The 23,361-nt window shown below is 38.7% G+C and overlaps 1 protein-coding gene across 1 annotated transcript in view; it reads right to left on the reverse strand.

Moving 5' to 3' along the window:
• Positions 1 to 23,361, reverse strand: part of PGM5 (phosphoglucomutase 5) — a 65,808-nt gene that overhangs the window by 4,439 nt on the left and 38,008 nt on the right. Inside the window, exons 9-12 of the mRNA XM_026866771.1 lie at positions 20,743 to 20,858; positions 13,985 to 14,120; positions 12,836 to 13,019; positions 7,409 to 7,543 (exon numbers count right to left, since the gene is read on the reverse strand). Of these exons, the coding sequence (XP_026722572.1) occupies positions 7,409 to 7,543; positions 12,836 to 13,019; positions 13,985 to 14,120; positions 20,743 to 20,858 (571 nt within the window). The remainder of the gene's footprint in view (positions 1 to 7,408; positions 7,544 to 12,835; positions 13,020 to 13,984; positions 14,121 to 20,742; positions 20,859 to 23,361) is intronic.

Consider the following 23,361-nt stretch of genomic DNA (forward strand, 5'->3'; position numbering starts at 1 on the left):
GTGGTGTTATTATTATTGTGTAAATTATGATGAGCCTTGATGCTTCAGGCATGGGCTAGAAATCCTTTTTTCTCCTAACACTTAAATTCATTTTCAGTCATTCTCTTTTTATCATTTAAACATTACACAGAAGGTTGCTCAGAGAGGTCAGGTAACTGAGACAACTCTACGTCCTGGAACAAGGACACAATTGAGAAATAACTCCATCCTTTCTTACCTCTTCCTGCTCCCATGTCATTTTCCCTTGCTTCATGTGACTGCTTAAGGCTGCTTTGTAGCCTGAGCAACAGAATCACTACCACATGAACTAGGGGCAAGAAAAACTAAGGCAGAAGACAGAGGCAAATCCCCCACAAAACATGTCTTGATAGCCTTACCTATTAGAAGGAGATTTTCCTTTGGCTATAATGTACTTTAAAAGTCAAACCAATGCACACTGAAGCAAGACTCAAGTGGTGAAGAGAGACAAGAATGGACTAAAACAACTACAGAGTGAGCTCAGCACTAAGACCACACAGCCTAGCACCACAGCTGTACCTCCTGCAGGGCTTCTGCCATAAGGGCTCAACAAACAGCTCAGCTTAGCATGCCTGCTCTGGTCCTACATTCCAAAAAAGAGAGGTCTTTGGAAAGGTTTATGCTACAGCCACCCATCCTGGAAGATCTAAGCAATGTGGATGGCCTGGTTCATCATGGAACAAATTGTACTGGCTCTGTAACATCCACAGCACTGGCAGCATTCACTTTATTACCACAAAGCAGCACACTCACAATGACAAAAAGGAAACACCTCTCTACTCTTTGTGTATGGTCTGTCTGTTAACTCAAATAAAATTACAGTAAAGGTCAGAAGGCCAGCTGTTCTGCCTCTAGCAATAGAGAAGGGCAGGCATGAGGGTTGAAAATACAGGAGGAAAATGTAAACTGAGTGATGCTTGGAAATGCCTATGTTTACAACAGATTAGTTCTTTTCTAGTACATCCAAAGTACTTTGAGTGAAGATTAGGTTTAATGAACTAATTTCCTTGTTTCATTAACTATTTTATAATTGCTGTCACATGAGGTATTTTTCCTATGCTTGTTTCCAGTTCCAGCTGATTGGAAATTTGTACATTGTATGGCTTTAGGCAGAATCAGGAGCTAAATTACCTTAACAGCACAAACATACTATGTTACCTAAGAGTGTGATCGAAGAGAAATCTCTATATCCAACATCCCCTTAAAGAAAATCTTATGAATTCTAATAGTAAAGGCAGAACTTTATATGATTTCCCTGGACCACAGTATGTTTTAATAGCCAACCAGAGCTATGCTAAAAGACCCAGTGCTTCAAAAGTAAATGAAAAGGCAATAATTCTCAAGCAAACTGCACTTGTGCTTTTAAGTGTCTTGACAGAACCATACAGAAACCTTTTAATTCTACCCCTATTAACTCATATTGTACACAAGGACTTCAAAGTTATTGATTTCAGTTCTCTGCTCTTGGACAAACTCACACCATAAACAATCACTTTATATAATCACTATATACATACAATCATATATAATCATAATCCTTTCATATACTGACCAACATCCACCTGAAAAATCAGGGCTTTTTTTCCTCTGCTACTTGCCATTCAAAAAGTGTTTCAGAAATTCAGTCTTTGATGATCAAGACACTTTCTATCCCAATTATTTTTCTTTTGATTGGCTTGACCTTTGGACAGAAGCAGAAAGAAACAACTCCTTGCCCCAAAATCTTTGCTTGGCTGCTGCTAATCTAATGTTTCTGTAGCTCACCAGCACACACTTGACTAGCCTTCGATAAAAGTAACTGCAGCATTTGTGATTCACTGCATCCCATTTAAAGAGTGTCTGATATGGACTGCATAAGTCTATGACAACTCCTGTTTATTGCTCTTGGAATTTACACAGTGAATAATAACATACTGTAAACAGATCTAGTTAGTCCATATTCAGAACAGATTACTCACTACACTATTCCCAGAGCACTTATCCTGCAACAGCGGCACAACTATGTTGTCGAAGGACACACAGCATTTTCAAATAAAACAATTCAGAACAACTCTGCATAACGAGTCATTTCTTTGTATATGAAACCCAGTTTGAACCCAAGTTCAGTAATATATCCAGGTGGCTAGACAAAGGACAAGAAGATATTAACCATCAGGATCTGCAAATAATGAATAACGAGCTGATCTATAAAATGAGGCTATAAATGAGCCGACAGGTTAATAAACTTTTATTTTAGTACTTCATGCCCATTTAACACATCTCTAGACTTTCCATCTGTGTAAATTTAGGACAGCTAATAACTCTATTAACTCTAGAAAAAAATGCATACCAATGCATTAAGGTCCAAGATTTCAGAGAGAAATCTGTTGTTTGTTATAATGAACTGAGCTTCCTGAAATTGCTAGTTGGATGCCTATTTGACTGGTTAAAATTAAATATACTGTCTTTTAGGGAAATGTTCCAAGTTAGCCGGAAAGCAGTTTTTGCAGGAATGCACAATGATGAGGGGCATCACCACTGACAAGGAGTATCAACAGAGTGGTCTTCCATTCTAAGGGGAACATTTCAGTTTTAGAAAAGCATTGCACATTGTTTTCAAGACTTTCTTTTGGAACTAGATTGTATCACCACTATAAATTATGCACTTTTAAAATGCTCACATTGAATTGTTGTTAATATACTTTGCAGAGAGCATGGTGGTAATTTTTCCTTATTGCTCCTGGTTTTCATTCCTACTGATACTGGCTTATAGGAAGAACTGAACTACTCACAGAACAAAGCAGCTGCTCCTTATCTGCCAGGTGACCATGAAACTGCTTCTGTCAATTTTCTTCAACAGATCGTTCAACAGCCAGAAGCCACTGCTATTCACATTTATTTATGACCTCGGACATCTAACTATTGACATGTTTTACTACTTTCTCTTGGACTCCTATGTTATTAATCAGGCAGTTGTCTATGCTGAATTTATTCTAGGTGGAAAGTATTACCAATTAATTGTATGAAAGACACTACTAAAATAAGGTTTGGGTGACCCTTACATTCACTAATAGCTACTGTTTGACCTACATATAAATTGGAAGAAAACATCCCTCCGAGCCTTGTTTCTGTCTGGTTACAAGAATGCTCTTACTGAAGCTCTAATGTTTCTGAAGGAAAACATACACTTAAAGGCAATAAGGCCTGAAAATCAGCTCTTCCTCTAAGGCTCATGCAGAGCTTACCTGCAGAGTTACACAGTACTGAAGCACAACAAAGTATGAGGAGAGCTTCACTTGAGTACCACTCACTTGAATGGCTCCCTGGGGCCAAAATTAAAAGGCACAGCTTTGAGCAGTCTCAGTAGTCCTTCAAAGTATGTTCGGCTTTCTGTTGGGTAACAAACCAAAGTACGGCCTACGGCTAGCGCACTCTCACAGTAGCTGAACCTGGATGATATTAAGCACTGTTACAGATCTTTCTCCACATTTTATTGTGGGCAAGGGTTCCTCATAGAACATCCCAGGTTACAAGGGATGTTGAAAGATCATCTGGTCCAACATTTTGTGGGAAAGGAGTTATGCTCATCCACAGAAGTACAGCACCTCTAATGTGAATGATTAATTCTGTCCACCTCAAGTGAACAGTTCTTTTTAAAAGAAATGTACTTATATACGTTGTCTTTACAATAAGTCTCAGTTAACACAATGCATATTGAAAGGTGTAGTTCAGATTTCTGCTTATCTGTGGAAGATTCACCATCAGCAGTTATACTGTCAAAGAGAAGAAAACCAGAAAAACTTTGAAAAATGCTTAAAAGCTGACCAATTGGTTTTGGAAAAGGCTTTACACAACTTCTTTAGGCTAGTGCTCTTTAAATAACCAGTCACTTATGAATACACTGGCTATGCGCCTATTACTGAAAGTAAATAGGAAACAAAATACTTAAAAATCTGTCACAGCTCTTCTAGATGTACACGTCAGCATAAATCTCAAAGCAAACTAAACAATAAAGGAATTATAGTGTCAAGAAAATTATGTCACCTTTCCCTGGCAATGCTGTTTTCTGAAAAAGGAGTTTGCTATTCACTTTTCAAACTTTTCACTTATTCAAATGGTCTCAGAAATTTTCAGTTATTTTTGTACTAACATGAGGATCTCCTGAAATCAAGTTTACTCACCCCCTTGATATCCACCACCTGCCTGTGGGAAACAATCTATGACCCTGTAGGTCCCAATGCCCTCACGTTGCTGGCAATGTATCCAGCCAGGGCAAGGAAAAAGGAGCAGTGGGAACTCTGCAATACTATACTAAAGAATTTATTGCATTACTTGAGATGAAACTGCTATCTGCCTCAGGTTTTGTGCACATGGCAAGAGATGAGGAGCCTATTTACAGTATTACATATTTCCTGAGGCAGTCTGAATGTTAAAATGTCTATCTGCACTGCATGAACGCAGGAAAGTGCCTGCAATAAGTTAAAGGCAATGATGTTTCTACCACTAGTGAGTATCCTATAAAACAGCCAAAACTGTAACAATCTGACAGACTCTGGTACGTGTATAGAAAAACACTTTCCAGCCTTCTGTCCCTGGGAATAACAGAACTTTTTGATCTCTAGAATAAAAGAGCAGATGCTGAAAGCCCTGAGGGCAGTGATAAACCCTACTAGCCCTGTTGAGTCTCCCTTGAGGACTCTCCCCTGCACCCTGCCCATGGGCTAACATGGCCCATTTCAGTCTGCCCCAGTGGTGTTAGTTCCTGCCTGAGCTATGCTGTAGGAGTGCTTGTCTCCAAACCGATCTGTGGCTCTGCTGCCCGGGTGGACCTCAGACCTGTGCTATAGGTAGCTTTATTTCTGAGGACTCCTTGGATGTACATTGTAGCTCTTCTCCAGTTCTGACTTTGCTCCTGTCTCTTGGATGGACCCACACTGTGGCCTTGTCCCCACCCCTGTCTCTGGGCCCATCTCCTGCTGTTCCAGATGGGCCCTGAACCTGACTTATAACTTGCCTTGTCTGGGATGGCCAATGAAGCTTGTTACCAGAGCCTTACTCTGCCCACTCCATTTGCCTGCTGTGGGACTGTCCCCCAGACAATGAGGGCACTGCCCATGCTCTAGCTGCTCTGGGTGTCTGGCTCCTATCACCTCGTGCAGCCCCACTCTTGCTGCTCCCTGGACAGAGTCTGTGCGGCTGGTGAGGTCACAACACCTTGCAGTGGACTTTATGCACCTCTCTCAAGCAAATCCATGCAGAACAGAGATGAAATGTAGCAGTAGGGCAGCACATTCCCCATTTTCTGAGGATAACCTCTGCTCCTTCAATGTAGTCTCTTCACAGGTGGAAAATTCACTGAGAATATTTGCTATTTTCCACTTGTTTAAAAAAAAAAAGTGTTAAATACTGGGCATTGATTGTAGGTTACTTTAGGAGATACACAAGCCTAAACTTTGATAGCATGTCACTTCTCTCACATTGCATACCTTGTAACAAGTAGAACAATCCATTGATGCAAAAAAGATTCAATTTTAAAAGGAATGTTCTGATTTAGTTAGATGAATGCTGCAAGTATATGCTTTATTGTTTTCCAGTATTGTTTGTTAGGATTCATTAGACAGGAAACATGTTCAGATCACACTTGTTGTGACACATATCAAAAGGTTACTCTAAGTCCCCTAAAATGAACTCTTACGTCTGTCTCTTACCATGACTTATTTTCATTTCATCTGTGCCTTGCCTATACAGCACAAAGAACCATACTTAAAATGGTCAGCTTAATTGCAACTGATAAACAATCTGTGCTATAATGAAGTTTGCCATAGCTGTGGTGCACTGACCTTGGCTACCTGTCAGGTGCCCATCAAGACACTCTATTACTCCTCTATTCTTCACTGACCTCGGTGTCTGCACAGTTGTTTCTTCCACATATTCTCACTCCTGCCTCCCTGCTGCTGTGGCACAGCTTTTTTTCACCCTTCTTTATTATGTTATCACAGAGGGGCTACCAACATCACTGATTGGCTCAGCCTTGGCCAGAGGTGGGTCCACCTAGGAGCCACCTGGAACTGCCTCTGTTCAACATGGGGGCAGTTTCTCATGTCTTCTCACAGAAGCCACTCCTGCAGTTCCTCCAATACCAAACCTTGACACATACATCCAATACAGTAGCAAGTGCAAACAGGGTTGTAAAGTGTTCTTCTTTGGTTAAAATGTATTTATGACCCTGATAGCTGACTAAACCTGGATACATAGAAAAATGGCAAAATTGCTAAAAAATGGTCCTTTACTCTGTGGGAGGCTTAACATTATAAGCATTCTATCCAAGGAGTTCCTGATGATGCAAACTGTTACTTTAAGAAAAAGCAAATAAAATTAATAGAACATTATCTGCAGGAATGGACTTTGCATTTCTGGAAAAACTGAAGCACTCTTTGTGACTGATTGACAGTTATTTAAGAGCATAAAATACTTCACAGAATCACAGAATCATCAAGGTTGGAAAAGACCTTGAAGATCATCTAGTCCAACCATTGTTGCCAAGTTTGTTGTGGGAATGTGGTGAAAAAACAAAGTCAAACATTTACCTAGTGTTCAAATGTGTTTGACAGCTTTTATGTTTTTGGGAAATTTGCATTTGCATCCCAGTCATGAATACACAGCCACATGGGACTTCAAAGTACAGGTATCTGATTTACTACAAGCCAAATGCTTATCCTCTCTTCCATGAAACATCCTTAGTCCTTTCTTGCTGTGTATCACAGCAAGAACCTGTTTTACTGTGAAAAATCTGAGAGTCTGAAATGTGATTTATATTATTAATTTAAGGCATCTGCTGGACTATACAGCAACTTGCTCTCAATATTCACTCTTCTCAGGAAAAAGTCTGGTTATGATATGTGAATTCTCAGACAGCTGTAAGTCTCTTCTTACATGGAAACCCTACATTGTTCAGTCTCTGGCATCCATATCTCCTAACTATACTCTCATCATGAGGAATCTCTGGGATGCTGTAACTAAGTGATCCTCAGATAATCTTCTTGAAAAATAATTATCTTTTAAAAAGTATTTTTCTATAAGTCAAGATGACAAAACTTGCAGAAAATGAGTGAAAAATTAAAATTAGCATGGCTTCTCTTAGTAGACTAAAAGTCATTGCCCAGTATTTATCAACAGGCACCTCAGCCCCTGATACTCCCGTTGTGTTAGATATTACACAAACACATATTAAAACTGCTGGTCCTGCCTCAAAGCATGTACATTCACATGGCTAGGAAAATCATCCACAAACACAGTAAATGGGTCAAAGTGGTGAGTGAGCGTTCAGTCTGATTAAAGATGAAAACCTGTAGCCATTGGTGCACAGAGAAAGTGTATTACTTATTGACTTATTATAATACTACTGCATTACCTGTGGTTCCTTATTGTGTTGGCTAGGATCCTTTTCATAACTCTCTGCATAGATTCGGAGGGTAGCTCTCACATGGCTAGAAGCGCTCATTCTGAAGATAAGCCTGGAGGCATCTGAAAAAATAATCCGCAGCCCCTATGGAAGAAGAAGGAGAAAAACTTCTTCAGGACCATGTAAACCACTGTTTGGGTGACAATCACAGCATCATATGTTTGGGTTGGAAGGGACCTTAAAGATCATCTACTTCCAACCGCCCTGCCAGGCAGTGACAACTTCCACCAGCCCAGATTGCTCAAAGCCCCGTCCAGCCTGGCCTTGAACCTGCCAGGGAGGAGGCAGCCACAGCCTCTCTGGGCAACCTGCTCCAGTGTTTCACCACTCCCGTCATAAAAAATTTCTGCCTTATATACAGCCTGAATCCACCCTCCTTTAGTTTAAAACCATTACTCCTTGTTCTATCACCACAGGCCCTGCTAAAAAGTTTGTCCACATCTTTCTTACAAGTCCCCTTTAAGTTTGAAAGGCTACATTAAGGTCCTCCCAGAGCCTTCTCTTCTCCAGGCTGAACAATTTCCACTCTCTCAGCCTGTCCTCATATGTGAGGTGTTTCATCCCTCTGATTATTTTTATGGCCTTCCTCTGGGCCCGCTTGAACAGGTCCATTTCTTCTCTGTGTAATGCCCATCAAGACTAGGAAATATACAACAGGAAAACATCCCACATGGATAAAGGGTTGCAGTAGATAGCCTAAGAGATATATATATTTTCCATCTCCAACTTTGGTGATGCCATGAAAATTTTTTAGCTGCTATATCTTAACATTCATCAACAACATAAATCTAGTAGTTTCAATATGTACAACACAAGGGACAAATAAAAATAGTTTACAATTTGGAGACTGAGCTTTAGAGCCTGTTTTTCTAATATTTGCTGTTAAGCCAACTTTGGAATGAGATGGCTGTAACTGATGCTGATGGGAGTTCTGCCACTGATTTCAGTGGAATCAAGATTTCATCTTGGATACCTAGAATTATACAGACAGTTTGTTCCAATCTGATCTGTGAACAAGGGGTTGTATCCCGATGATTGTTCATTTACACTTTATGACAGTGAAAATAAAAGAGATAAATTGAAGAGTTTCACAGTTCTGAGTCTAGTTTGTTTGGAATGGTTGTGAAACCCAGGATCAGCATCCCAAAGTACTGATCAGCATCCCAAAGTACTGATGTCAATCAGCTTTAAGAGAGAAGGCAGGCAGTCTAAAATATCTGCACAAAATGAAAGCATAATCATCAGAGCATGTGTCTTCCTCTCCAAAGACTAAACGGGCATTTTACATGTTCCTACCAGGCTTAGCAACTCCTACAATGACATCCAGCAAGACCACTTGAACACTCTTCCCAATCTCCATGTTTTTCTGGCAATAATTACAACAACATATTGTTACCTGGTTTAGCACATCTGAAGTCTCACCACTCATTAAATTATGGTCTTTGGAATAAAATGGATTTATAAACACTTCCCATAACTCTTCTCATAACTTTATGACACAAAAATGCTCCACCAAACTACAGCACCTGTAGCCAGTTTGATGTTACACTTAATGGCACTTGGGATGTTTATGCAATGTATATAAACACAAAACCAGCATACAGACAGTCCACTGTACTATTTCTGAGCTTATTATTTTATGCATTTTGCATTTCTTGGGGACAAAAAACTGACAGTATTGATTTTTAAACATGCAAGACAACAGCTAATATTTGCCTGTAAGACCAGGATTCCTGCCACAGAGCTGAAAACACTCTGTAAAAGGGAATTACAGAGACACAGTGGCTGTACTCCTTAAAGACAATAATCCTAAGTGCCAGGGAGAAACCACATGCTAGGGAAACAATGGCTTTGAAAGGTGGACTGTCAAAGTCAACTTGTCAAATCACAATATTTGTACCTGGAGATTTAGTTTAACTCATTTTTCAAGAGCCCAGCAGCAAAAATCCTGACTTTTTGATTCTTCCCTAGAAAACAGTGGTTTGAGTACTAGCAAAGCTCTTCACTCAGGAAGGCCACAGAAATTAATGAGTGATATTCAATTTTTTTTATTCCTCACTGTCTCCTGGAAATTATACCCAAAAGCCATGAGTTTAAAAAAAAAAAAAAAAAAAAAAGCCAAAAACACTGCTACCAAATAAATATGAAAAAGCATTGCTTGGAGAATAACCTGTGACTTTTCATCTTGTGTAAAAGACAAAACCAAATGGGTAAATGGGTTTTCCCTGCTTGCTACAGAAAGCCCAGTCTAACATAAGAAAATTTCACTTTTGGACATTTTTGAGCTTTTGCGGTCTGCAAGGTCAAAGCAATCTGGTGAAATTGCAAGTAGCCTACTTACTGTTTGCCATGATGGTATTTTTATGCCTGATATAAACTCTGTTAATTTAAAGCCACATATTTGCCATGTATTATATAGAAGGTCAGATCCACAATTTCATATGCACAATTTAGAAACAAATCCATGTGGAAAAGACAGAAGAGTAACACACTGAAAAGAAACTGAAATACTCTGTCCCAGAGGACAGAATAACTTCCAGTTTTAATAAAACAGAATGCACTATTTGTCACTAGCAAGAATAATGCTTTCTTATGGGAACAGATTAATTTTCTTTTTTTTCTGGGAAGAAGCAGATGAAAAGAAGCAGTTCTGTACAGCTCCCACACTGAACATCTGCAGATATTTATTTTAGGCAAATTGGGCCTGCTAATGGATATTAATGAGCTGTGTGGAAACTGAAACAAAATTAAGTTCCATGGTTGACCCACTAATGTGATGCAGCTTCACAAGGATTTCTCTTTACACATTACAATCCAGTTAAATGTACTAGTATCTATGAAGCACTCAGAAAACTAAACCTACTACATACTGTACTAAGTAGTTTGGTTTCCAAACTAGGGGTTTTCTAGTTACTAATTTCATAATTAAATAAATAATGATGCATTAGCATAGTACGTTAGCATAAACAAGACTAAGCAGCAAACTTAAAGCAAAATACCTTAGTATTCTGAAAATCATTATTAAGGTATAACAGCAGGGAGTAACACCAGTAGACAATCTGCCTAGCAGCAATATATTAGACATAGAGACATATACATAAATTAGAAGCATGTAAAATGGCTACTCTTTTACTTCAAATACTGGCATTATCACAATTTTTATTTCGTCCTCTGCGGATCCTTGACTGTCCCCTTTGCATAGCAGTCCACACTCGCTACTCTGACAGGAAATACCTTATTGCTGATATACAACTGAAATGTCATTCTGAACACAGAATAAATTTTGCCTTATCTCTGGAGAGTGATCTGAAATAATTTTTTTCCAACTTTTCCAATGCCTGTTTCCTGACTCTTGCTCAAACTGAAATGCAAAAAAACAAAGACTACATGCAGAGAGCCCTTTGCATCCCAAATCTAACAAAGGAGCAAGAAAACATTAACAAACTTCTAATAACAAAACTCCAGAGTTTTATTCTGTGAATTTCTGAATGTAAGAACAAGTCATTAAAGAGCTCAAAGTTAACTATTATAACGGGCAACTGTCAGCCTTCTAATTCAAATTTCATACAAAAATGCAACCAGTCCCATTTCTGGCTTGCAGGATCCTCAGGAGCAGCACTGGTACGTGCTCATGTGCGCAAAGGCTAGCACAACAGGACTTTAAAAATGAAAACAGACTTCAAGAACAGCAGAACATTTAATTTAGTTTTATGCCTCTTATTGCACTGTGATAAAGAACATTCATGGGTTTCAATAAAATTAATTAGAAGCTACAGTCTGGGCATATTGTTTGCTGCCTATTTTGTTAAGGCTGCATTTGTTTTCTGAACCTGCTGTTTATTTAACTTTGATTAATTAACATGTAGGCAGTTTCTCATTCACAAGACATAGTGTGGTTAGTTACATTGAATATAAATCTCTCTCCCCTGCCTACTGGGGAACAAAACTTCAAACAGGTTCCTGAACACATAGCTGGAAAATCTGCATGAAGCTCATGATAGTCACAAAGAGGCATTTGCATTTACATCAAAAGCAAGCTACCTGCGGAAAATGGCAGCAGTGAACTGTTGTTTCATTTGCATGGATCAATGTCCTCTCATTTTATTCTGCTTGGAGAAACCCACTGAGGCTGCAGACACATGGAGCTAGGAATGTGTCCTTGCCAAAAGACAAACTGGTTAAACTGTACTCTCAATAAATAGATGCTTCTCCCTATGAAAGGACATGCTTTCTGGTCTTATGAGCTCACTTTCAGAGTCCATCTGAAAATAGGCCAAGTCACATTTCTTTGTTCGTGTTACATAATGATATGATTAGCAATTATATTCTAATTTCAGACAAGGGCTTTGGATGAAAATTAAGGGAAAGAAAACTGCACTGAGAACTCCCAAGTACAAGGTTCACAAGTCTGCCATGCCTGTAATTTTCCAGTGAACTTGGATATGACAATATTCTCATATCTTGTTTCAGCAGTAATATGCACAAAGGGAGTAGCTTAGTGGCAGGTGGGCTGCTTATACTTTCTGGATGCAATGATAAATGGAAACTACAAAAATTGAGTAGAATGCCATAACAATAGTTTTAATGGCCTGTGGTATCATTTGCTAGGGTCTGGTCAGGTCAAGTTAATTTACAAACCAGAAAAACTAGGACAATAAACATCATAAAATCAGAACACATTTTAATATGAGTCATAGCTCATATTCAATATGTTTGAATATACATTTACACCTGCAAAAGTACGCGGTTAGTTTTGAGCACATCATGAGTTTCAAAACACTGAAGGATCAGTTTGAACTGCAGTTTTTGATAGCTAAGGAATCTTATTACAGACACAGCCCAGAAGGAACCCAGAACTGGTCATGTGGGCTTGATAAGTCAAAATGTGCCCACATATGGTGCAATCCACTAAAGACTTCTGCATGTTACTGGCTACAACAGATATAGTGCCTTAATTATGCAAATCCCATGGGTCACCAAGAGCAAGAAAATTTTAACTTTTTTTTTTGTAATAGCAAGTAGAGATTTCAGACAGAAAATAGAAAAAAGACTGTCTTTCTACATGACATTTTGCATTGTTCAGGAAAAGAAAACCCTGCCTATACACGCATTGCTGTCAACAAGGACTCCATCCCCTCCTACTTTCTCTGTGACACTACTGCCTCCAGTTATGCACAGCAAGTGCAGGCTAAACCAGAGGTGGAATATCTTATCCAGATCAAGCTGATCTTAAGTAGGAAATGCAGTACCTATCAGAGCAAAGGAAACACCACCCTATAAATAAATGGAGAGGCTTGCCAGCTGAATGTTAGAAACAATACTGTTAGAGACATGTGACAGTTGCAAAACTTTGGTACTCAATCACTACAGCCATACCTGTCTTTTGGTCACAGTGCCATCCACAGGATCTATGTACTCAAAGCTGTCTGTTCTTTCCACACTGTAGATACTGTTACCCACAGCAAACTGCTGATGGCTGAATGATTTGTCAGTGATCAAAGCTTCCAGGTCTCTCATTATGAAATATGCTGTTCTGGGTTCCAGTGCTTCATAATCAAACCTTGCACATACATAAAAAAAGTAGAACCAAGACGTAAGTCCTGAGAAAACAATTTCCTAAAATTTAATACACTCACAATTAGCAATTTATTGCTTACTTCGGAAATCAGAAATATACCACTGAAGTACTCATGGCAAATTAAAACAGCACACGCATACAAGTCCTGTGCAATGTGACCATTACATGTGTGCACCATCCTACACTGGCCACCTAACTGAGTCAATAGAAATCATTTAGAAGATGCATGGTTTCTGAAGTAGCATAGAAAACATCATCGATACACAGCTAGCTTTCCAAGATTAAGGACACATTCAGTACTATGCTCAACAGCCCAGTGAAATAGAGGAAACTTTGTTACAAGTTTCAAGGAACAGCTGTGCAAAAAACCTTACAGATATGTGAATTCCTTTGGATTAAGTGTATTCTGAGAGAAAGAGAGAGGCAGAAGCTAAAATGTAAATGACAGAATTCACCCTTTTGAGTCCCTACTAAAAAAGAGTGACTGTTCAGATCTTTGGGGGAGTTCTCTTGAATTAAAAGTAGTCACAGTTCCAAATCTCACTAAAACACTGTCACACAGAAGCACATACAGGAATAAATGCAGAAGTAAATCTTGCTGGGATCTTGATTTTTTTTTATTTAACACAATGTAACAAGCTACCTACAGATTTCACAAGTAAATAATTCAAATTTTTCTGCCATTCAGTATCAGAAAATACAATTACTCATATACTAGAAGTGACATATAAACGCTGCTCCTTCAATAAGTAAATAACTTCTGATGCCACTTACTCATCAGAAAACACCTGCCTACAGAACAGTGGCAATCTGTAACAGATTTTCATTCTATGAACACAGCAAATGCACACCTAAATGCAGCTGAACACAGCTAAACAAGTCATGGCAGTAGCAGAAATGTCCTACCAACTGCTTAAGTTCCTATGCCTCTTCTTCATTTTTCTCACCTGCAGTAGTAGTGCCGGCCAAATTTTGCCCAGTGATCCCGGACAATCTCTTCCACGCTCTGCTTTCGAGCCCCTAGGATGGAAAGCCAAACTAATACAGCCCATAGTCCATCTTTCTCTCGAAGGTGATCAGACCCTAAAGAGACACACATAAAGCAAATTATTTGCTATCACTGCAAATCAGAAAACAAGGTAAAAAGGCTGAGCAGATGTCTCATTTAACTTTGTATGTCACATAATGGTAATCAACAGTACTAACCTCAGCAACTCTGGTATCTTCCAGATGGACAACCAGAACTAATGTTTAAAATGTGATTTATTTATATATGACAAAGTCCGTACTCCTAAGGTTAAATAAAAAGATGCACAATTATTTGAATAGAAAAGGCAGTAGTAGGAAAACATTTTTAGTCATGATTCCTACTCCCTGAAATACAGGGTGTTTTCACAGTTCTGGTACTGCCTCCCAGAACTGGGCTAGATATGCAAACTCATAGCCATGAACCAGAATGTTCTATGAGTCGAATTGAACAGCATGTCCTTATCTCTGCAGATGTTCATCTGTCAAGCTGCAGAGAAAGAATTCTCCCATTCCATGAAAAATGAAGATTTCCAGAATGTTCATGGCCTCCCATTAGGATGAAAAACAAGAGCCTAAAAAGTGTTTCTGGAAAAAAAAAACAAACTACAAACCAGAGAAGAGCAGTTTTTCCCCTTTCTGTATTTCTCCATACCTCTCAGTGATAAAGATGTTTGGATGCTGTGCTGATTTAGGCCCTGTCTGGACCAGAGACCACGTTGCCGTTGTCCCTCCCCCACCCTCGGACATAGTAGGGCACAAACCCCGGGTTAAAATAAGAAGAAATTTAATACAACAGTGTAATAAACAATCTGAACAACAACAACAATAGTGATAACAGCAATGAACAGTAATAACAGTAAACAAGACAAAAGATATACAGAGAAATACCGCAATGGACACAGCCAGCCTGCCACACGTGCTTCCTGCGAACAAAGCCACAAAGGAAACCTTCCTGTGCTTGCCACCAGACCTGATGTCAGCATGGTATGAATAACCTGGCTGGAGATCCCTTCTCCCTGCTGGGGAAACTTAACCCTATCCTAGATGAACCAGGACAGATGCTCAGATCTAAATCCCTTCCTAAGTTTATATTTATGAAGAGAGAAATCTATCCAACAATGGAGACTATGAACAATTCTGGAATACTCTCAGATATGGGAGGCACAAGTTCAAGTCTATTATCTGAATTCAAAAGAGCACAGACTTGACCTTGGACTTCCCATGTGCAAAGCCAAAATGCCAACTTAGAGTAAGAGGCTGCTCTGCAATAGACGTGCAATGTATCTTAACCAAAAATATTTCTATGAAGTTAAACTCTACCTGTTAAAACTGGAATGTATCTATATGAAAAAAGTTTCAATAACACCAGTATTCTCTAACAAAAGGCTGTTTCATGAGAAGGTTCTTAGTCATTGAACCAAAATGGTACAGTGAAACATGGATAGAAGAATTTTTGGAAAGCTCTCTGTTGTGCTCTGAGACTTGTTCTGGCATGGCTTAAGCTGCTAAATATCTATGAAGAGGGATGAGTGTATACATGTATAGTTCTTCTAATCCATTTAACAGCTTTAGCATATGCTGTGTCCTTGAGTGTCCTTCAGGAGGACAAATAGATTGTTGCTTCCCTAGAAGGAGAAAACATTGGAAGAAAGTAATCCAGACGCAAAAGTCAGGATGGAGAAGCTGGAAACAACCCAACTGTTCCAGAATCAAAAGTTACCAATTAAAAATGTTAGCCTGATATAAGTACAAGGTAAATAATCCTGTGCACCCAAGAAGCATCTCAGTTCATTATTCTTAATCCAAGGAAAAATTACAACATGGATTTCTCAGTATTTGTTTATTCCACCTTTTTTATTTCACCAGCATATCCATCAACTGGGTTACTATATGCACATATGTTGTTCTATATATTGCCCTTGTTTCTTTTAGCAAATTAAAATCGTTACTGCAACTTGGTCAACTCTGGTTTTCATCTACAGTACCACAGGTGTCTTTGGTGTCTCTAGGTGTCTTTGCCCCCTCTCGCTCACTTACTCGTATTGCCCAGCTGACATGGTAGAAACACTAGGGAGGGAGCTGGTCCTGCTGCCCCAGTTCAGCTAACACCATGTTTCCTTGCTTTATAGATACACTACCTGCTGCTGTGAATCTGCAAGAGGCAGAACTGCCCTACTCAAAGTAATCAAGTTAAAGGTGCCTCGCAACTATGTATATCTGAGATTGCAATAATAATAGCCCTCCTGGCTTGCTGAGAGCTATCAGCAATCTCAGAATAATTCTCAGTGATACTTTTAATTGAAATATCCAAGACATTAACGAATTCCAGATTGTTGAAGGATCTGAAGCAGAAAGAGACAATAGTAGAGAGGAGCCAACAAATATTTTTCTGATTATCATATTATATTTAATTTGTCATTGGTAAGGGAAATTACAATAACTGCAACTACTCTGACAACTTATTTTTTAGTTTATTTGTCACATATTTCTCCATGGCAGTAGCAAAAAGTTATTTTTTACTACTGCAACAGTCAATTGCTGTGGCTGAACTCAGAGTAAACAATCTGGGAAAAACTCTCTAAGTATGTTCCCATTCATAAGAAAGTACTCAGCTTAAACAGGCTTAAACTGAAGTAAATCCTCGAGAGACAGTAGTCTGAGAAGCAAAGTAAGATCATGCAAAATGTTCATGTTACGATTTTTCTGATACTGTAAAGCTGTTGGACATGCAGACTGTCTTCTACATGTCTAACTTATTCTGTATCTGACATTTCCCATTCCGATAGAGACAGTGAGTCCTGAGGGTCATATGCTTGAAGAAAATGTAATTGCTTTTCCCCAAATTAGTTATCTCTGTGTTTTGTAAATGCTATTTTAAAACTAAAATGTGACTCAAGTAAGTATACAAGCACATGGTAAATCACTTTGTTTTCACACACTTTGAGTCTTACAATCTTAAAATCCAGCAATCTGAATCTTGACAATATTTTAGGCAAATGGAGATTTAGGGGTATTCTGATCTGTTTATTTATTCCAGTTAATTAGATTATTTTAGATTTGTGTTACTGTAACAAATACCACCACAGAGCTCTTTTAAGGCTTTCATTCATTTCAGCAGCAGCACATTTTTGTATTCTCCACTAGTTCATCTTCTTACATAATCTTGCAGGAGAAGGCAGATGTTGTTAATAGCATCTGGAAATTTGGAGATGAAGCATACAAATTTATGAAAGATGTAGCAATTACTGAAGTGGCTTAAACTGTAGAAGGATAAATCAGCCACATAGCACTCCTAATCCTGATTAATAGTTTGCTGATGAAATTTAGAAACTAATTGCTGCCGCTGACGCCCTTCTCTGAACCGTGTCCTGGGCATTAGTCATATAACCAGAAAGATACTAACCTCATCAGACAAGCTCCCCACAGTGCTACAAAAATGGAAGAAGTTTTTAAAGCACTGGTTGAGCTCCAAGATCAGCTGCCAGAAAACAAGCCTGGGAAACACAGCCCTATGGGATGTTTTCAAAATCTTTTGTCCTTTTATAGCAGAAAATTTGCTTTTATTTACTTGCCAGAGCAAAATCCCTTATGTTATAAAACCAAGGCTCTGCATTATTTAGAAAATCCAGCTGGACTGGATCACCTGGGTACACAAGCAATAGGTCTCCAGTGCTGTTCATTTAGTTTGACAACACAATGTGGATCTGTAAAACTCCTTTCTCTTTCACAGAACAGCAAGTTTCCTACTCTGATCAGCTGTGTGGTACATTTCTTTCAATATTCCAACCTGAAAGCTAAAGAAGTGCCAAGTTTCAGTTCCCTAAATAGATAGGATCATGGGGAAAGCTGTAAAATTGATTCAAATGACCAATACTGGCAGAAACTTGTGAAGGTCACACTATTTAGGACATTACTAAAAGATTTGCAATAAGATAAATATTTATTGCTAAAAACAACTCACATCACTGAAGTATTGGTCATCTACAGACCAGACTGCATTTTACAAATAAACCTTCTGGCATATAAAATATTTTCAGACAGCTGCACTGAATTGAAAGATGATAAGGAAACTGAGGCAGGGAGAAAAACAAACTTTAGGCATCATAGTCATTGCATAATTGCCCTATAGGTATTGTCACAATTCATTTACACAGCAACTACACACAAGCTAAGGAATTTAAACCCAGGGCTCAAGTTGTCTGGATGCCCACGGGATTGAATCTTGAGGGTTCAGATTAGCCTTTAAATGGCATTGGATAAAATGAGAGGTCAGTAGGCTTTCTGCACTGAAGTGCTGCAAGTACAATAAAGCTCATCTGACCAGAGCGTGCTGGGATGCACAGATTAAATACTGCTGTAGAGCAGCTGTCCACAATGTCCAACAAAATGTTGCTCAAGCACCCTTAGAATTCACAAGGGACAGAATTTATAAGGAATCTCAAGAATTAATGATAGGATAGGAGAACCAGATTAAGACAGGAACACAGAGGGTACTAGGAATTCAGAGACTGGTTTGAGGTCAGGAGACATGAGCTGCAAAATCAGAACAGAGGCTACAGTACAAAATGCAATTGGTTAGGGCCCTATAGAAGGACACAAGCAAAGGAAAAAAATGAAGAGTAAGAACAGAGAGAAGTTAGAGGAATTATCTTGCCTACCTAGAAGAACAGACAAACTCTAGAGGCCCTTCCTTGACCTCTGTGAGACACCTGTCCCTCTTTCCCAACTTCAACAATCAATCTCAATCAACAAATCTCCTCAAATGAGACAAGGCTTCTTCTAAGTGACCAAAGATTCTTCCCTTCTCCCTGAGACAGAAAGCATCTGCAGTTGTACGCAACATCACCAAATGAAGATGGTCTAGGAGCTTTATTTCCCAAAGCAGAAACAGGCTGGAGGCAGTGGTTTGTCATGGCATATGGCACACAGAGGCCACCCCTGCCTGATTGACACGCAGGAGCTGCTGCACTCCATGGACTAACGTACCTAGACATACTTCAGCCTATGAGAACTCACCATCAAACTCTTACAAGCTCCTTCCAGTCAAAACCCACACTTCTCTTTCTTCAACATAATGATGAAGGCAAGAACTTTTTTCAAATAATTTGGGTGTTAATGAGGTCACACAGATGTCTCAAGATCCACCTGAGTTTCATGGAAATATCTGGTTTTGGATGAGCAGGAGGAACCAATATTTAGAGGGAAGGGATACAGAACTGGCTGGTGAAAAAAGCATCAAAAAGCAGTGAGAGTCGAAAACTCCCCAGGTCAAACCTGTCAGGGGCAGATGAAAAACACACCACAACAAACGGTGGTACCTTCTGAAAGATACTAGATCCTCCTACCCCTCTCTCCAAGACAGAATTCATGCAATGACCTTGCAGAACACCCTTTGAAAACATCTATTCAAAAGATGCATTCAAGGCCATACAAATCTGTAGCAGTCACATCAGTTAAGCCAACGTGTCCAGGTTGCTAATCATGAGACATTGGTTACCATTAACAACAGAAGGAAAATAAACATTTGTTATTAATTTAAATTCTTTTATTTTTTACATATAGACACCCAAAGAAATTGAACACATTTTTAGTTCTTCCATCACAGTCCATTCAGATACTTATAGACAGTTAATGACAGGCTAAAATATAAAGTGGCATGTCTGTGGCCTCATTTTTAAAAAAGTAGCATTCTACTCTAATTGACCTTAGCCAACAAACTTCATACTGGACTTAATCAAAGCAAAATGAAATTTGTAACCAAGTTTTACTTCATGATAAATTCTTTTCTATGAAAAGCTGTAGGCAATGTATTATACACCAAAATAAAGAACTCCGTGGAACTCATATCAAAATAAAGAATAAATTATTAGCCAGGCAAATGGTTATTCTGATATGTGCTCATCAAAAACACTTCTAAACATAACCCTACTAATAAATAAAAAGAAGAAAGAATTTTTGTGCCAGAATCCAGGAAAGAAAAAAAAAACCCACTGTGAAATTTATTCATTTTTTCTCATAAACCAAACCCACATTTGTACAGATTTTCAGACTACATATTTTAATTGTTTGCGCTAATGCTTCCTGTCAGTACTGAATTCATGAGGGCTCAAACTTGTCTTTCATTCTGCATTCTATTGTTTGACTGGTTCTCAGGACAGGTAAGGGAGAAATACTTAGTAAAAACATATATGCCAACATATAACTGAATTTCTTCTAATGGTGATTTTACCTAAGTTGTGGTAATTGTGATGTTCCAAAAAGGGATACCTGCAACAGGTCTGGTTAGACACACCATTATCTCCTACTTTGTACACTGAATCACAATACAGGCAAAACCCCTCCAAATGCTGTTCCAGTCTGAAAACACTGTTACAGTGGAACCAGTGAGACCTTTCTGCATTATGCTGAAGTCAAAAGAGCATGCCAGGCACCTCCAAAAGCTGTCTGGGCAGTGAGAAGATTGCCTATGGCTTCTGAATGTCCATCTTCCACATTTTTCATACCTCAACATACTGGGCACCAGAGTTCCAAGAAGACCCTCAAGATGGGAACAACTGACTTCTCTGTTCCAGCACAAGACAGTGTTAATTTGCTGATTCCTTTGACTCGAGGCACCCAGGAAAATGAAGAGTTGTCAATCAAAGTCTGTGGAAATCTTTGATTATGTATTACCTACCAGTGCCAAAGCTTTCCTCTCCACAAAGCGAGCAACGTCCAGAGTCCATGAGATTGGAAAAATACCTCCATCCTGCTGGTGTCTCATACACAGGCACCTTCATTGCTTTTGCCACTCTGGAAAAGACACAGTAACATATCACATGAACAAAACACTACTTCTTTTACATATGGCCTGAGATCAGTTGAGAAATATTCTAGGTCTTGCTACACATCTGACAGCTGGGCTGTAAGTGAAAAAAACCCAACAGAACAGTTAAACAGCACCATTCAAAACTGATCCTTGTCTTAGAACTGACTTCAGTCAGAACCCAGGTATGTTTAAACACTAAGTGTAGTATTTTGGAAAATGTAGGACCTCAGCTTAATAGGCTTTACCCATATTTTTCTCTTGTTATTGAGCAAGAAAGAGTTATAACTAGAGACAGAGAGTTTTGTTACACTAATATTTTAATGAAAGTTAAGGCATCATGTTGAAGTACCTTCCTTTACAAAACACAGGTGGCCAACACCAATATGCTTGAAAGATACTTCTGTTTGTATGTTCAAAGCCAAGACAACACAGGAATGTTTCCATGATGTTTCCATCTCTTCTAACAAACCTTTTTCAGTCTCAACCTGAGTCTGAACTTACTTTCCCTATCTCCTCTGACACACCTGTATGAAATACTCCCACTAGCTGGCTGACCTGCCAGTATTTTCAAGAACCAAAATAAACCACAATATAAGCTGGATGTGCTTTCCCTTCTCCAGGCTGTTAACTAGTAACTAGCTATTACTGTTATGAACTCTAATGAAAAACAACCTTTCCTGGACTGAAAAACAAGAAAGAAGAAAAAAACACATATCCTCTAAGGAACTCAACCTGGGATTTATGCAGAATTAATATCACCATTCTTCTGGTTTCTAATTGTATTGCTTGTTTTCATTGTGTGCCTAGGATTTTCAGAGCCAACTCTTTTATAATATGAAAAACAACACTTGATATATAGTCAATCTGACTGAAAAGGACCTTACAATCTTCCTAGGACTGCTGCAGCAATCACACCCAACAAACATTTCCTGAATTCCACTCCCACAGAAGAATACTTGACATGAGACAATTTACATAATTTTAACTGCAGTCAAGCCCAGGCAAAGCAGTTCAGTCAAAGCAGGATTCAACACGCTTAATACAATCCACCTAGAAGTTACATGTCAAGGCAAACACAGTCCCCTCTCGGATCAACAGACACACCTGTTTTCAGACAGTCCATCTTAAAGTAGACATGTAAGGTAGATGGGATAAACTGTCAAATACGCAAATACTGACCCTTTCAGAACCTGGTACATAAATGTACCTAAATAACAGTTCAGCCCTTAAGTAACCTCTTTGAAATCTTTAAATTGTTCATAAGCACTGGTATTAAGTCTCCAAATCCACTTTTGTTCTTATGCAATAAACATCCATTGTTATCTAAGTCTCCTCCTATTCAGCCTAGGTGTTCATTTCTGTACTTATATTACTTAAACATTCCCTTTTTTTAATAAGATAGAGTAAAAATTGCTGATGCTTATTTCAAGAGCTAAAGAGGTACCTGGAGAAAAAAATATTATCAAAATGTTTAATCTTAAACTCAGTTTTTGAGTCTCTAGTTTAGAGGCAGAGTAAGTGTATACTTCCTCATGTTTATACAGCACTACCTAAATTATTGGCCCTTAGAAATGCTGCTGCACAAGGGAGGTTATACAGTGTAGAGCTGAACATGGATTTGGCTGGCTCTGCAAAAAAATTAAGAACATAAAAGGATTTAATCTCTGTGTGACAGTAACTGTAGGCTGGGAACGGGCCAGCAACTAGAAAACAATCAACTAGAAAACAATGGCTAACATGTTGAAGAGCAAAACCAATTCTCTCGAGGTAGCCTAACAATACAACAGAACTACTATCTCTGCTTGCAGAAATGTTCCCATATCCTGGTACTGGTTCTGCAGAAGGAAAACCTTTCTCTTTCACTTCTCTGTATTTCTCTAGTGTGGCAATAAACAGTCTTGGACAGACCCATCTTGATCAGCACCAAACGCTTCCAGAAGCTGTAATGGTTTTCAAAGGTTTCTGTGCATTAGGTTAGCACTGAAAATACAGCTGTTGATTGTGTTAGCATTCAGCTTTCTTTATACTAAGCTTTTCAAACAAACAAAATCTAAACATATACATACAAAGTATATACTGAAATATCACAGATAGTGCCTTGCAATATTTCTTTGTTCTTGTCTCTGAAGACTTTAACAAAGTAAATAAGTAGAAGTACACTGAAAATTAACCATACTCTTTTTTAACTGTCATTTTACTGAATTAAAGAATCATCACTGGAAGTCTCAATGAATGCAGAATGTGTCTTTATGAAAACTACAGACAGTTAAGGTGAATGATCACCCCAAGAAACACAAGCGTGGTTCCCAGAGGAAGATGCAAAAAATTCTCAAAGCTGTAGACTCAGAGAAATAATGCACTGCATCAGATCAAACAAGTAACAATGCAAACTACTGGAAAATAGCCTCAGAGGAAGGAGACTAATGTTCTGTAACTGGGAAATTACTAGATCTTCAAAGCCAAGGAAAACAGATATTAAATGCGGGG

This window comes from Athene cunicularia (assembly GCF_003259725.1).
Source record: "Athene cunicularia isolate RWA chromosome Z unlocalized genomic scaffold, athCun1 chrZ_part4, whole genome shotgun sequence".
Taxonomy (NCBI): domain Eukaryota; kingdom Metazoa; phylum Chordata; class Aves; order Strigiformes; family Strigidae; genus Athene; species Athene cunicularia.